The sequence below is a fragment of the Coenobita brevimanus genome, chromosome 98 (genome assembly GCF_032717465.1).
Source record: "Coenobita brevimanus isolate Jiangsu-jjx chromosome 98, ASM3271746v2, whole genome shotgun sequence".
NCBI classification, from domain to species: Eukaryota; Metazoa; Arthropoda; class Malacostraca; order Decapoda; family Coenobitidae; genus Coenobita; species Coenobita brevimanus.
Window position 1 is genome coordinate 6,754,607 of NC_137051.1, and position 15,722 is coordinate 6,770,328.

A 15,722-nucleotide genomic window follows, 5' to 3' on the forward strand; every position below is an offset into this window, starting at 1 on the left:
AACTTAGACTGTCTGCTGCTACTCCTCACCCTGCCCTAGGGTGGGAAATGAGGTCCAGATGATGATGATGATGATGATGATGATGATGATGATGATGATGATGATGATGGCCTTCGAACTGATTCGTGAGTTTTTAAAGGTGTACAGAAGTGTATTTTCCTGTCAAAAGAGGAACCATCAACAAATAAGGAAAATACAATTATTTACGGGATGAGTTTGGTTAAGTCAGGAAAATTTAGGTTAGGTCTGGATAAATCTGCACTGATAAGAGTAATTTCACACCCAAAATGGCATACTAAGATGGCATCTGTCTGTCTTCAGTGCACCACAAGATGACGTTTGTCTGTCATCGGTACTGGTTGGGATTGTAAGCAACTACCACTTTCTAAATGCCATTCACCACATTTAAAAGAAATTTAAAAATAGTGAACTTGAAAACACAATCAGAAAATGCTCGGGGAATCCCATGAAGGCTTTTGGTAGATAAAAAACTGAAGACAACAGCAAAAGAAGGTGGTCCCATGTCTCCTTCAAGACTGCCTGGTGTGGATTTCAATTTTGGGAAATCCCATGTCATTTTAAAAGTTCAGCCCCATTTTGTGACTGAAACTGACGTATCCTGGAAGACGCAGTGACAGATAATATATACTGCAGATACTTTAGAGTTTACTGTATACCCCCTTTCTCATATTTCTATTTGGTAGATTACATAATATTTTTATATTTCTATATATGACTTTATTATTCTTCAGCAAAATGTATGATCAAACTTTAGAGTAGTGAAAATGATAACAGCTACTACAAGTACAAATGGAAAACTAACTGTATAAGTAGTTTTTCGTATCTGACTGAGCAAAACATGTACTGAACAATGGCCAAGGTGATGATCACACATTCACGTTGTTGCAATGTCCAAACATTAGTATAAAAAAATGTTTTCTTTATATAAATCACAGATCCTTGAATTAGTGTACTGTTAACAAAACTACAAGTAAGTCCGCTAACAAATGTGTTTAAAAATACTGAAAAAAATAAAAAATAAAAACATTTTAAGTGTTAACAGAAAATCCTGAGGCAGTCTTACTTTATAAGAAAATACAAAACAATGGGTAAAAAACCTGCTTCTTACAGTACAGCATATTAAATGAACTTTATACTTAATTTCAAAGTAAAAAAAAATGTAAAATATTAAGTATATATATATATAAGCAAAGATATATCCTGTACTGCCTGATGCCCAGTCTATTGTATTATTTGTACAAAAACTTAAGCACTTTCTACCCATGAGATTCATACACAATAAACAGTAAATGTAATTACTGTATTCAAAATCATGCATATCACTGTTTCTCCAGTAAACTTCATGATAGGTCAAAATGATGCACAAAGTGCACTATACCTGAGAGAATAGTTGAAACATCCCTCAAATGTGATACATCACCTGTCTTACTTGTGGTTCCATACTAATAGTAATAGTATGGAACCACAAGTGAGACAGATGATATATTAGTGTATGTATCTTCTAGTACATTAGCTGCCATGATACATCTTACATCTCTTGAGCTTTCTTAACATCTCACACTCCTTGTTGTTGCGGCCACAGAACAAGAGCCACAAGATGCTGTCCCTCCATGATGTGGTTGAGAGATTTTCCTGTCAATAAGTTAAACTTGTTAAAAGATAATAAACAAATGTTTTATCTATCTATATATATAGTGAAGAGGAAAAAGGAGGAGGTAAATGAGGATCATATAGTCACAAGTAAATGAACAGGCTAAATTTGGTTCTGCATCTTGAATAAGTTGTACCTTTAATTACGGGTTCATTTGTCATGACCTTGACACTAGAGTAATAGTCAGTCGGGCAGGACCACTGTGTACGCAGCTGTCTTGCTGTCTGCCGTGCACCCAACCACCATCGTTCTTCCTCCACCTCACCCTCCAGTGTCTCCAGGCTGTGAGTGTACATAAGAGGACTTACTGTATGTGTGTGTGTGTGTGTGTGTGTGTGTGTGTGTGTACATCTATCTATCTATCTATCTATCAATCTATCTATCTATCTATATATATACTGTATATCTATCTATCTATCTATCTATATATATATATATACTGTATATATATATATATATATATATATATATATATATATATATATATATATCCATCTATCTATCTATTGCCAGACACCTTAATCCCGTACAGGGTAGCCACAAACAAACCGCCTCCACGTCACCCTGTCCCCCGCCATTTCACTGCCCTGCTCCCAACTCACACACCCCTCTCTCTCATATACCTCTCCACTCCATCCCTCCATCTCATCCTCGGCCTCCCCCTCCCTCTCCCCCCCTCCACCTCACTCACATACACTCTCCTCGTCAGTCTCTCACCCTCCATCCTCTCCACATGGCCAAACCACCTCAGTGTGTTCCTCCTAATGCTTCCTATCACATCCACATCACAATGCCCCTTTACATCCTCATTTGTCAGCCTGTCTCTCCATGTGACTCCACAGGCTCCTCTTAAAAAACTCATTTCCACTGCTCTCACTCTTGACTTGTGTCCTTCCAACAACGTCCAAGCTTCACTTCCATACGTTAAAGATGGTATCACAATACTGTCATGTAGTAACTTTTACACTTCCATGCTCACTTCCCTGTTTCTTATCACTGCTTTCAAGGAACCAGCAACCTTTCTTCTTTGTTGTACCCTTTCAAGCACTTCACCCTCCAAACTTCCAACCTTACTCATCGCACTCCCCATGTACTTAAATGTACTCACATTTTCCATTTCCTCACCATCCAACCTCACTTTACATTCACTGACTTCACCTCTCTCAAAGACCATCACTTTACTCTTCCCTACATTCACCTTTAAATTCCGTTTCTTAAAGACACTCCCAAACTCATCCACCAAGCCCTGAAGCTCCCCTCTGTCTTCACTTAATAACACAGTAACATCTGCAAACAACAGTACAGGGAGTTTCCAAACACTACCCTCTCTCACCAGGGACACTCCAACATCCACTGCCCTACCTTGTATCTCTTTTATTACCATATCCATGTACAGACTGAACAACCATGGAGACAGGACACATTCCTGTTTCAACCCAACCTTCAAAGAGAAAAATTCACTCAGTTCACCATCCACACGCACTGCAGCCTTAGCACCATCATGCATACTCTTCACAGCATTCAACAACTTCCCATCTACTCCATATACTGTATTCTTAATACTTTCCACAATTCTTGTCTATCCACCCTGTCATATGCAACCTCCAAATCCATGAAGGAAACACACACACACACACACACACACACACACACACACACACATATATATATATATATATATATATATATATACTGTAATGTATATATATATACAATGGAGAGAGAGAGAGAGAGAGATTTCTGCTTGGTAAAACCTGTTTTTTCATAACATCTATGAAAAATATTAAAGTATATCCAGCTCTGTATACAGTATATACAGGCACTTCCCAGGTTACACAAGGATTCCATTCTGAAATGTTTTGTGTAAGTCACAAACTGCATATGTATGATTTACTTTCCATATGCACTATCAATGAACATGGAAAACAGCACTCTTAACAGTTACTCTTAACACAGTGGAAAAACCATAACACTGAAAAACAATCAGTAAAGCCTAAAAAAAATACTGTACTGGTCATACTACAATACTAACACACAAACTGATCATACTCTAAGACACTTCCATTTCAAATGTCTGACTTTCCGAAAGATGAAATTTGTTCCCAGCACGATGTCCCATTTCTTTCCATGAATTACTTGTTACATTTTTAAAACTATATATATATATATATATATATATATATATATATATATATACATACATATATATATATATATATATATATACATACATATATATATGTAAATAAAGATAAACTGTGGAAACCTGTAAGGGTCCTCCTCCAGCAGTGGCTCCTTGTCAACAATGTAATATTGTTTGGTGTCCATATTTAGAACAAAAGTGGCAGTGGTGCGGTACTGGCGTCGTGCAAGCGAAGTCAAGGGAGAGCGTACAGCTTTTCCTAACCCCTTCACCACCGTAGCTGCTTGCACCAACACTGATGCTAATGCCACTATGTCTCCACTGCTTGGGCACACCTATCATATAAAGATTAATTTGTTACATTGTTTAATATTGTTTGAGTTAGTTACATACATACCTTGCTTCCTGCGATGCAGGTGATATATAAAGAAATTATTGTATACAGAACAGGCATAACCCGTTATCCGGCAGTGTTGTGTACTGGTAGGAGTGTTCAGACACTATGTTGCCAGCTATCGAAGCAATTTTCTTCATAAGATACTGAAGAAAAGCCAGAGATGCATTCCAGGCCCAAACCCAAACTCTCATATACAGGCAAACCCTGGTTTAACGATGCAATTGGTTAAGTAAAAACCCATCGCTAGGTGGGGTATCGTATCTTGGGGTAGACTTAACAAGTAAATTATAGGGATACATTTTTGAGCCTTGGGTTTCCCCCCCCAACCAAGTCATAACCCACCCAAAAAAAAAAAAAAAAAAAAAAAAAAAAAAAAAGTTTAAGGCCACTATAAATGGCTTAACCCCTTAACCGCGGGGCGTCACTTTCGTGACGCTTGGGAGCAAGGGATCATACCGCGGGGCGTCGCTTTTGTGATTCTGTGTTATTTTGAATTCACCCGGGCTTCCAAGTGGGGGCTTGTATCATCTATCAGTACTGCCAATGTCCAACACTAGTCAGCACTCCTAATCTCATCTGTACTCCCATCCATTGTTGACAATTTAGCCATTTCTCCCCATTCTTGACTCCCCTCCCTACCCCCCCTCCATTACCCTATCCTCTCGCCTGCCCGGCCGTGCTACGCTAAGTAAATCTTCCCTGGAATTTTTCACTGATTTCATCCATTGAAATAAGCCCTATGTCCTATTCTTATACCAAATAATATATACAAGAAAGAAATAAGGTAAGTGAGAGTGCCAAACACCTGGAATTGGCTAATTATCACCTGACAACACCTCACGTGCACTCGTTCGCTAATTTTCGCTGTTTTTTTCCCCTTGAAATATGCCCTATAATCTATTTTCGTAATAAATATACATGTAAGGAGGGAAGGGAGAAGCCTAAGTGATATTTACATTCACCTGGAACTACCTAATTTATAATGTATTGTCTAGATTTCCTGCCAATCATATCAGTGCTAAACAAAGATGTTTCAAGATCTAACATTGGTAGCTCTGAATATATATCTCCCAAGTAGGCCTCTAATCTATTTTCGAAATAAATATACATGTAAGGAGGGAAGGGGGAGGCCTAAGTGATATTTACATTCACCTGGAACTACCAAATTTATAATGTATTGTCTAGATTTCCTGCCAATCATATCAGTGCTAGACTTAGCTGTTTCAAGAAGTAATATTGGTAACTCTGAATAACCCCTTAGCAGGCCTCCAGCTGGCCCTCCGTTATCAGGTTACTCTCAACTTCCGAAGCGAGAGTACGTATGTTTCTTCTTGCTGACTTCAAGGCCTTTTTTCACCCCCATGCAAATGGCCCTGTGACCTTTACCCCCTACTAAACCTCGTGTGGAAAGAGGTAAAGGGCTGACAATTGATAAAAGAGTGACTACGATCTTTCTATTGAGTAAAACAGTGCAAGTGGAATTGTAAATAATGTGTAAACAGCAAGTGAAAGTAATGAATGTAAATATACGTGAACAATGGAAAATAGTTTTATAAGTTATTTCAAGTGACAGTGCACAACACAGTGTAAATAAAATAGAAATGTAAATAACGTAAATAAAATAGAGAACGTAAATAGAAATGTAAATGAGTAGTATTATAAGAATACGAGTACATACCCTAGGAGTAATGAAAGTGAAAGTTTCACTCTAGCATGTCTGAATGCTATGAGTTATGAGAGTGAAAATGAAAGTGACATTCACTCTCAATGCCAGTATACAGGACGAGAAAGTGAATGCTACGTATTTTACTGAAAGAAATTGAATTCCTACAGTGACAATAAACTAATACTACTGAAGGAAACTTATGAATAAAGACTGTAGATATATGTAAGTGTTATATAGTAATAGAAATATAAAGTGTGAGGGGTTTTATGAATAATAAATGACAGACTACTAAGAGCGAACTAGTGCCAGTGTGACGATCAGACGCGCTCGTAATTTCCATTGCTTTCACAGTGTTTTTTTTTTTTAGTATGGATCCCAAACTACTGTACTTGAAAATTGTAGAATAGTGTTTATAGTGTTTGTATCTGGCTGTGGTAATCATATTACGGGTTGTCGGGAAGTGTAAAGTGGAGACTTCGTTACCCTACTTCAGAGGTCTCCACAAGTCCTACGGTAACTGACGAAGGCTCAACAATCATTCCAGGAGAAAGCTGAAGGTATGCGCCATAAGCATATGTAATTTTATTATTCTAGGACTAATAACTGATTTTTGGCAAATATTTTTTGAGAGTCTGTCGGAGCCCAAATAACCCCGCGGCACACGCAAGTCATTGGTAAACAAGCCCGCGGTGTAGGGGTTAACAACTGTAAAAGAAGCTAACCTAAGCCTAGAACCAGTGCCCGTCTCACTAGTACCCAGTCAAGGTCACTGGAAATTGCGATCTCTGACTCGCATTCAAACCCTGTAGAGAAGCAGCAGCATTGTACAAAGTACAATCCCACCATCAGATGGTCCTGGGACAATTAAATACACATCTGTTATGCATAATAATAAAGTATGAATGATGCAGAATCGTCCAAGGCATGAACTGATGTAACGGAGAATCTTTGATGTTTTGACGGGGAATTCTCGATGGGGAATGTGATCGATGATGCAATCGGGATAGCCTTTTCAACAGCCCCTCTTTATGTCGTTTTAGTTACTGTTCTGGTTGCTGAGCTCCTTTCTTTTCTTCTCTCTTATTTTCCAACATTTATTTAGAAATTCCTTTGTTTTTTCAAAGCGTTTTCCCTTGAACAACCTGAACGTAAACACATTATTTATCAATCGATGATGCGATCGGGATAGCCTTTTCAATGGCCCCTCTTGATGTCATTTTAGCTACTGTTCCAGTTGCTGAGCTCTTTTATTTTCTTCTCTCTTATTTTCCAGCATTTATTTTGAAATTCCTTTGTATATTCAAAGCGTTTTTCCTTGAACAACCCGAATGTAAAAACGATTTATCGATGTCAAAATTTTCATCAATACATGAAATATTTACTCTTTAAGGCTTTCATAATTATTAACATTTATTCAAAAAGATTATTATGTATTCCATGTTAGGTCAAATGTTCAATGGCCAAACACAAAATACATTTTGTTGAGTCACCTAGTTGTCCAGACTGTTTTGTGCCTCATCTGATGGATGAGAATCCGTACCCCAAATGGCAATGGTCACTCCACCTATGACTAAAACACATTAATCTACGTCTAAAAACAGTTTATAAATCAACCTAAACAAAATTTAAGTTTAAAATATTTTCAAAATCTGTAAAAAAAAAAAAAAAATCAAAACCCATCGCAGAACAAGGGGTATGCCTACGATAGGCAGGGTAGGGCGATACTTCTACCTCTATCACAATTACAGAGTATTGCATCTAGAGGTATCGCAAATCAGAGTTTGCCTGTACTTTACTCAATCAATAGAGACTGGCACAGAAACACCATATGTACCGTAATGTTATTATCCACATAAACAATACTACTGCTAAAAAATGGGATTTCAAACATCACATATGCAGGAAGGTACAGTGGTGAGAGGTGCGGTGCTGAGTTTCGTTCAGGGCAACTGACACAGCTAGAGTGGATGATGCAGGCCAGGCAGGCAGCACACTAGTGGGGGTGAGGGAGGGCGGGCAGAAGGGAAGGGAGAGACGCCTGACAGCGCTGACTCAGTCTCTACCGGCTGGCCAGGCGACTTTGACCATTTGGTGAGGAAACGGACAACCATTTTTGCTCAGCTGGTCGGTTAGGTTCTATTACCAGTGTGCGGTTCTGTAGGTCTAATGGGCGCTTTAATCATTCATTAAGGAAGCAGATGGCCAATTTTGCTCAGCTGGCAAGTTAAGGTCTATTAACAGCGCACGACTCAAGAGGCCAGCCAGGCAACTCTGACCGTTTGGTGAGGAGGCAGACAGCTATTTCTGCTCAGCTGGTGAGTTAGGGTATATTACCAGTGCACAGTTAAAGCGGTCGGCTGGGCGACTTTGTTTGGTGAGGAGGCAGAAAGCCATTTTTGCTCAGCTGGTGGGAAGGGAGGGGAAGCAAGGGGATGAAGGGAGGACAGGGAGAGCCACACCCACCACCACATCCATGATCAGATGCGCGCATTTCAAACCTAGCGAGCGGCAGAGTGTTCAGACTAGCGAACTGATGGCAGTTTGGATTATGGGAATGGTCCCCAATTTCTTTTGTTCAGTGTATCAAGTGTTTGGTTACTGATGCGCCGGATATCGGGGAATTTCTGTACTTTATACCTATGTACAATGCAAACTGGTAATATTTTTTATAGCAACAAAACTGGCAACTCTACCTGTCAACAATGGATCCTCATGTGAAAAAGAAGGTCAGAATAATGATAATATTTGTGTAACTGACACTTTATCAAGCCTACATGTACATATAAATTAGCATACATGAATTCTTTATTACAATATCTAATTAGGCTTAATTCCTGACAAGCAGATCATAAAGTGAACAATCCGATTGCTTTTGTTACTGCATCATTCATAATTGCCCCATCATGATCACAGGGGCCTAGAGCTACACTATTCAGTTCAGACATTCAAGGAGAGAGTGACCAGCCAAGTGGCATGATGTGATCAACAAACCTCAACGGCCTCTCAGATTTAAACACAGGTCACATAAAGCTGTGAGCATTAATGCACTAGACCAAGTGCCCATTTGTTGGCTACAATTTATGGATACCTGGGTTAGAGGAGACCATTTGGTTTGTCACTTAGTACAGAGTCACCAAAGGGTAGCACTATGATAAGTGAAGAGATAGTGGCAGCTCGGCCAGAAACCAATTTTTCACTCACTCTAAGGAAGAGGCTTTCAGCCATCTTATAACACCACCAAGACATTTCATATGGCTATTGTTGTTGTGGTACCAGGCTCATCTAGTTGTTAAACCTGTGGACTGCAGTCCATCCTCCTCCTTTTGTGGGATGGAAGGAATTGTGGGGAATCTGTTGTTGCTTAACTCTGGTCTGCCTAGCTAAGAAGATCTAGCAATTACAAGTCAGCAACTGCTTCTGCGGGACTGTCCTACAGGTACAGTACAGTACATAAATTATTTTGGAAACCAGTGCTCCCTCGTGGCAGACTGTGCCTCACCAGAGACTAATCATGGTCCTTTCCTAGAGCAAAAAGCAGAGATATATGAGGAGATTTGGCTCCTTGGTGGACACCACAGCTGCTTTGTTCCACCCAGGGTACACAATGCCACCACATGTAGGCTCCTCTGCAGCAATGGGGTATTTATATAACTGGGTGACTGCTGCCACACTTTTATGCTGTCAGCCACAAGGGAACATCAGTTTACTGCTATTGCTTGCCTGTGGTTGATGGGTCTGTTTGGGAAGACAGAGTGGGGTTGATCAACAACAACAGTAACTAAATGAAGACATTCCGCTCCTGCACCTTATCATAAGGAAACTGGAGGAATCATTCCAGTGAAGAACCACATCCACTATAAAATATTGCCTCTGATCAAGTTCAGAGTACTGTAAATGTGAGGAGAAGCAAGCAGAGACATAAGCCTGGGTGCACCCAAGAGCTCAACAACCCCTTCTGTAAGGGATTGGAATCCTTGAACTTAATGAGGAAATGGTTGTGTTTTAATTTTTTTTGTGGAAGGAATTTGGTGTTGGCCACCAAATATCCTCCAGTCCTTTCATATAAACTGACCCGTCAAAGTTTGTGCTTGTGGGAGGCAAACACCGACGACCTAAAGCCCCAAACTGGGAGAGTGAATGCCCTTTATGGAACAGTAAATAAAGAGGACTGTGCCTCATTAAGTGCAACTGCAGTGCTGACTGTAGATTTCCACACTGAGGAATTCAAGGATTCCCTGGGATAGGATCTCTTAGCAGCCATTTTTTTTCTATTGCAAAGTGACCCTGTGAAACTTATTTACACAGGATATCTATGGCCTCCATCCAAAGCCTGGTGAGCCGGAAGAAAAGATGGTCGCAAAGCAGTCACTGGAGACTGAATGTCTACCCTTCTGAGGAAAAAAAAATGGGAGAAAATGCCTTAAATGGGTTGTGGAAAAGAGTAAGCAGAATGACCTTACTCATCTTGAGCTCAAAGACAGACTGAAAGCTGGTGAGGGCAGGCAGAGCAACAGAGAGATTAGGAAATGCCAGACTAGATGCATTCATGGGAGGAGAACCTTCAAAATTAGGAATATAAAAGTCTGAGTCAGGGTCAAATGCAGGAAAGGAAGCAAGGGTCAGTCTCATGGTTGAAAAAGGTCAAGGAGCAGGGCCAGGGAGAATGGGGGAAAGGTCCTGAACAGGGACAAGAAAGGTATGTTCAACGACAGCTAAGTCCTGAGAGTCAGAAACTGAGCCTGGTTACAAATGAGGTCTTAATCAAAGGGGATGGGGGGCAAGGTTTTGTTAGACTTAGAAGGGGGGAGGGGGGAATGTACAATAACCTTAAGATCAGACTAAGAATCAGAGAACTGATGAAAGGGAGGTGACCTAACAGAGAGGGAGGCTGGTGAATTATGATAATTTTGATCCTCCTGCAGGGAGGCTGACGTATCCCTGGAGGGAATTGCCTTCTTGGCCCAGGGGGAGAAGAAAATCCAAGTGAATCCTCAGACAAGCATTTGTCCAGCCAACAGACAGCCCTCACTTCAAAGCATAGTTCTGTTTATTTTGTAAATGGCCTATGAGAAGAAGAGACAATCAGGTAAAATGGATAGAGGAGAACTATTTAAAAAAAAAAAGGGGGGGGGGGAGGGGGGGGGGCTGAGGGAGCTGCAAGAAGGTACTCACACTTGAGTATGAAGAATTCTTTGCACATGAGCCCCTGATATAAGTCTGGCTGCACTTTTCATGTGGGAGGAGTGGCAGGAGCCACCTGCAGTTTGGGCATCTCTCTAGGTTGAAGAAGCCCACATCACAACAAGCAGAATTTGTGATACAAAATTTATGGTCCCTTCCTCTGAATGAAGTAGGGCAGTCTTGTTGCATGCACTGGGACCTGAGGCCAGGAGAAGAGTTCATCACCATCCTAGGAGATGAGAGATAACGCCTGGTAAGAATAAAAGAAATAAGGAGTAAATTCTAACAGGAGAAAATGTACAAACTTCGTTTCTTGTCATATGGAACCCTAACCTGAAGGGGAAGTGAACAAACAAATGTTAAAAGCCCCTAGTGACATGCATCCCATGGATGTCTATCCTACATGAGGCCTGCAACATGCTGAGGGTGTGGGATGTTAGACCGTGCAAGACAATGAGCAGAGGGATTCACCACTCCATCTCCTGATAGAGAGGGGGACCCAATAAACAGCTTATGTCTCGCCAACACCATTCTGCAGCAAGGAGAGGAGGGCATGAAGAGGCCATAATCTGTGATGGAGAGATAGTAATGAGAATGGCATCTCACTAGATGCGACCCATCAGAAAAAGATGATGAGCTGGAAGAGCAGTAAAATGAAAAGGAGGCATGACATACCCCACGTGTTGAACATGAAAGGGAGACCCACGGTCATAGACACAAGAATGGAGATGCTGGGAAGGCACCTCATGATAATGAGGCCTGGTGTGCTATGTGCTCTATCACAAGCTCAAAAGAAAGTGATGGGGTTGCAGCAAATGGGTATGATGTGGGAGCATGCATGATGCCGTGATGAAAGACTGATGGATCCAAGGAAGTTCCTCTCTGTGTTGCAGGGTCACACAAGGGGTTATGCAAAGTGCCAGGGACAGCTGGCATGATATACCCAAGGAGAGAAGGGAACTGGCTCTCAAGGAACCCAGCTTACAACCCACTGCATCTCTGTGCCAGTGAGGCACACGGTATAGCCAGGAGGATCCAGGAAAATTAAAATGAGTAACAGACTGGGGTGTTGATGCAGTCACTTCAATCATACAGCACCCTGAAAAGGGGAAGGGAATAAAAACACCGAAGCCCCTCTGAAATAATGGATAAAAAAATGGCATTGGAAACAACCCACATGAAGAAGAAGGGAACTTTTATACCACTGGGAGGTCCCCCTAAAAAAACTGGATTAAGAGGGAAGAAGAAGAAAGAGAAGACGCTACACAAGAAAGAAAAAATGGAGTGAAATACAATGCTCATGTGGATTGTGGAAAGGAGTCAGGAGACAGGCCACAAACAAAGAAAACTGAGCCAAAATGAAACTCATTTGGAGCAAATTATAATCCAAAGGGATCTAGATAGTTTCAGGTAAGTGTGACCAGACCAGAGACAGAGATAGATGTGCACTGGAGAAGTGCTACACGACCAAAATAAACAAAGATAATAAGATGGTAGACTGAGTGCTTGCCCATTCAACAATGGCTTGGTAAACAAGTGAAAGTTACTGCTTCCAATATGTGGTCAGGGCATCTTCTAACCACCAACCTAGAATAGTTTCATGTTTTGTTTCAGTGCTACCCAAAGACTCTTTGATGCAATGTATCCCTGCTGAGTGAATATTTAAGTAATGGGACCCTTACTTGGAACTGGCTCAGGATAAGTACAATAGCTCTCAGGTACAGTCAGGTCTTGCTACATGACTGTTCACTATGTCATAAATTGCTACAACGATAATAAAATAATTACAGTACATCCCTTTTCGGAATAATGTAAAAAAAAAAAATGGCCGCGATTTCACTAGAATGATATTTGTGACAGCCGCCTCCAAGAATCTCATGTGGATTCGGTGACGCACGCAAGCCGACAGTTAACTTCTGCCAAACTGACCCACAAAAATCTGTTGGTAGACAGGAAAGTCTACCAACAGATCTGGGCAGAGTAAAAGAACAAACATGGGAAAATGGAGAAGCAAGAAAGACAGTGGCTACATAAGAAACACTTCCAACAATCATGATGGTCCTATACACACCCATGCCCACCTAATGTGGATGGCATGGAAGTGATGTCATTTGGCACTCATTTTGTAAATGCAAACATGATATCTATAACCTTGGAGGGAAGTCAACATGGCTTATGAGGTATTATAATTAGAGTGAAGAAAGCAATGCAGCCACACCTAAACTCTCTTAGTCTAGGATGCCTCCCATTACCATTTCTATTGCCTTGGTGGTGTCAAAAATGCACTGAAGCCTCATCTTAGAATGCATACAAATGGAGTGTACAAGAAAACCAAAATGTTTAAATCCTCATAACCAAACAATTAACTGAAACTACTTGCCTTATCATGTGAAATGATTACGGTAGTAACTTACAATCTACTTACATCAACGATTTCCACATTGTAATCATTGCAGAAGAAATATTTTTTTCCAGCTTCCGTGCAAAGTTTGTGGGCCATCTCATGACAGAACTGCTCCACATCCAGACTTACTTGCCTCACCAACACACCAGGGGCCATCTACAACATAAGGATGTGGTTGCTTAATTCAATGGACTCTACAGAAATAATGTATATACTATGGATTCTATATAGTAGATTCAATAAAAATATTGTATATACTAAATGTGTATATATATATATATATATATATATACACAGGTATACCCTGGTTTAATGATGCAGTTGGTTGCATAAAAACCCATCATTAGGTGAGGTATCATATATCGGGGTAGATTTAACATGTAAAATCATGGGATGCGTTTTTCAGCCTTGGGTTTTCCCCCTACCATGCCACTACCATTTGTTGTGGGGCTTTAACTACTGTCAGCAGCAGTGTTACACATTATGTTTAGAGTTAAAATATCTGTAGAGTTGTGTATGTGACTGTAGAGGATTTATAGTTTTGAGAGAGAGAGAGAGAGAGAGAGAGAGAGAGTAATCTATAATTTTTTTCTCCCCAGTTCAATGGGCCACGCTTCCATTCACTCATCATTCAAGTCCATGGAATCCTGGCTCCATCAGATAGGCCAAAGAAAATTTCACCACGTTCTGTAGCTTGTAATACTGTATATAACAAAGAAATACACCCCATGCACTGTCATGCTTTTAAGGCAATGACTTTGCCTTATGCAAGTGTGTCTAAACAAATCTTGCTGTATTTCTGAATCATGATACCTAAAATCTTGACGCCACTGATCCAACTGTACTGGTTGATAACCTATAATTCATCACTTTTTGGCACAGTTCTTCCAGTGTGCAACTCATGACTGACAGATCTCTAGAAATGACTTTGCAAATTCCATCCACCTGCCACAAAATCAACACTAAAACCCACAAAATATCATTTCTGTGGGTAAAGCATGACCCCACACCCTACACCAACTCCACACTGCATGTCCAGAGCTAGTCAGCAGGAGCAGTAGCCACTGTCTCCTCCCTGCAGTAGACACCCTCTCCTTTCCCAAGCCCTTCATCTCTAAAATTTGAGATAAGACCTGCACTGATTTTTTTTTTTTTCTCCAAAGCCTGATTTATGAATTACAAATGGGCTGTTGCATTGCTGTTGCAGTAAGAGAGCATGAGCTAACTAACAAGTGGCTGTATGGTACTTGTACGGTGGAGGGGAAAGTGAGGCCAGGCATGTCTGGAAGTTAGATAAGTGTTGCATGTGGAAGAAAACTTTTCCATTTTATTCAGACTATAGGCATAGTATGGGCATTTGTGCACTTAACAATGGTGCTTGGTAACATATTAGTAATTGGACATTGAATATAAGAGGTGATGTAGTAGGTAGATGGATCAAAAGGGGAATTTTAGGTTTGAGGCTATCATACTGTATCATTTATAAAGGCTCCAACATGCTTCCATGCATCGGCTTGGTCACCTAATGGTGACTCTCCACACTACTCGATCTCTGGCAGCTTCCCTATTCAGTCCCTTATCCCTGAGGTCACACTCTATGAACTTGTCCCAGGCCTTTTTCGGTCTGCCTCTTCCAATCCTACCTCCGAAGTTCACATTTCTCACTAGAACAAACTTAATTATTTCTGTAAGGTCTTTTCTTTATAATGCACAATATTATTATACCAAGATGGACACTGGAAACAGAATTCAAGTGCAAATGCCAATCAGTCTGTATAATCTCTTAAGTCTAAAAACTGCCCTAATGCTAAGCTTTGGGGGGGGGGGGGGGGCAAAATTAAGGTCTGAGATGATCTAGACAAAGTTTCCACACAGGAGGGAATAAACTAATGGGGGCAAAATGGCCAGAGTAGCTTTTATGATGAAATGCCACTCATACATTTTATATATTTTACGGTGAAATGCATTTTAGTTTTTAATTTGTGATTTTAAGAGTGAGGTTAGAATTCTGATCCTCAAAGAATTACTGTATCATGGACTTCTAAAACATCCCCAAACTTTGAAAAATCTACATAATACCACTAGATTCTTGCTGTTACATGTCAAGAGAGAGAGAGAGAGAGAGAGAGAGGGGGGGGGATGTAGACATGAGGCAGATAACTTCAGAATTCAGTTATTCAAAATATGTTGAAAGGGGAGGGGGGGGGGATTCCCCCTTTTGGAATGGTGGGGGGAGGGGGGACAAGGATCATCAAAATG

General features: G+C 40.6%; 1 protein-coding gene across 1 annotated transcript in view; it reads right to left on the reverse strand.

Annotated features, from left to right (window-relative positions):
* Nucleotides 1–757: 757 nt before the first annotated feature.
* The window catches only part of LOC145414061 (uncharacterized), a 112,115-nt gene continuing 97,150 nt past the window's right edge, over nucleotides 758–15,722 (reverse strand). The window contains exons 10-13 of the mRNA XM_080283625.1: nucleotides 13,485–13,619; nucleotides 3,939–4,150; nucleotides 1,809–1,954; nucleotides 758–1,653 (exon numbers count right to left, since the gene is read on the reverse strand). Of these exons, the coding sequence (XP_080139751.1) occupies nucleotides 1,577–1,653; nucleotides 1,809–1,954; nucleotides 3,939–4,150; nucleotides 13,485–13,619 (570 nt within the window). The 3' untranslated portion in view covers nucleotides 758–1,576. The remainder of the gene's footprint in view (nucleotides 1,654–1,808; nucleotides 1,955–3,938; nucleotides 4,151–13,484; nucleotides 13,620–15,722) is intronic.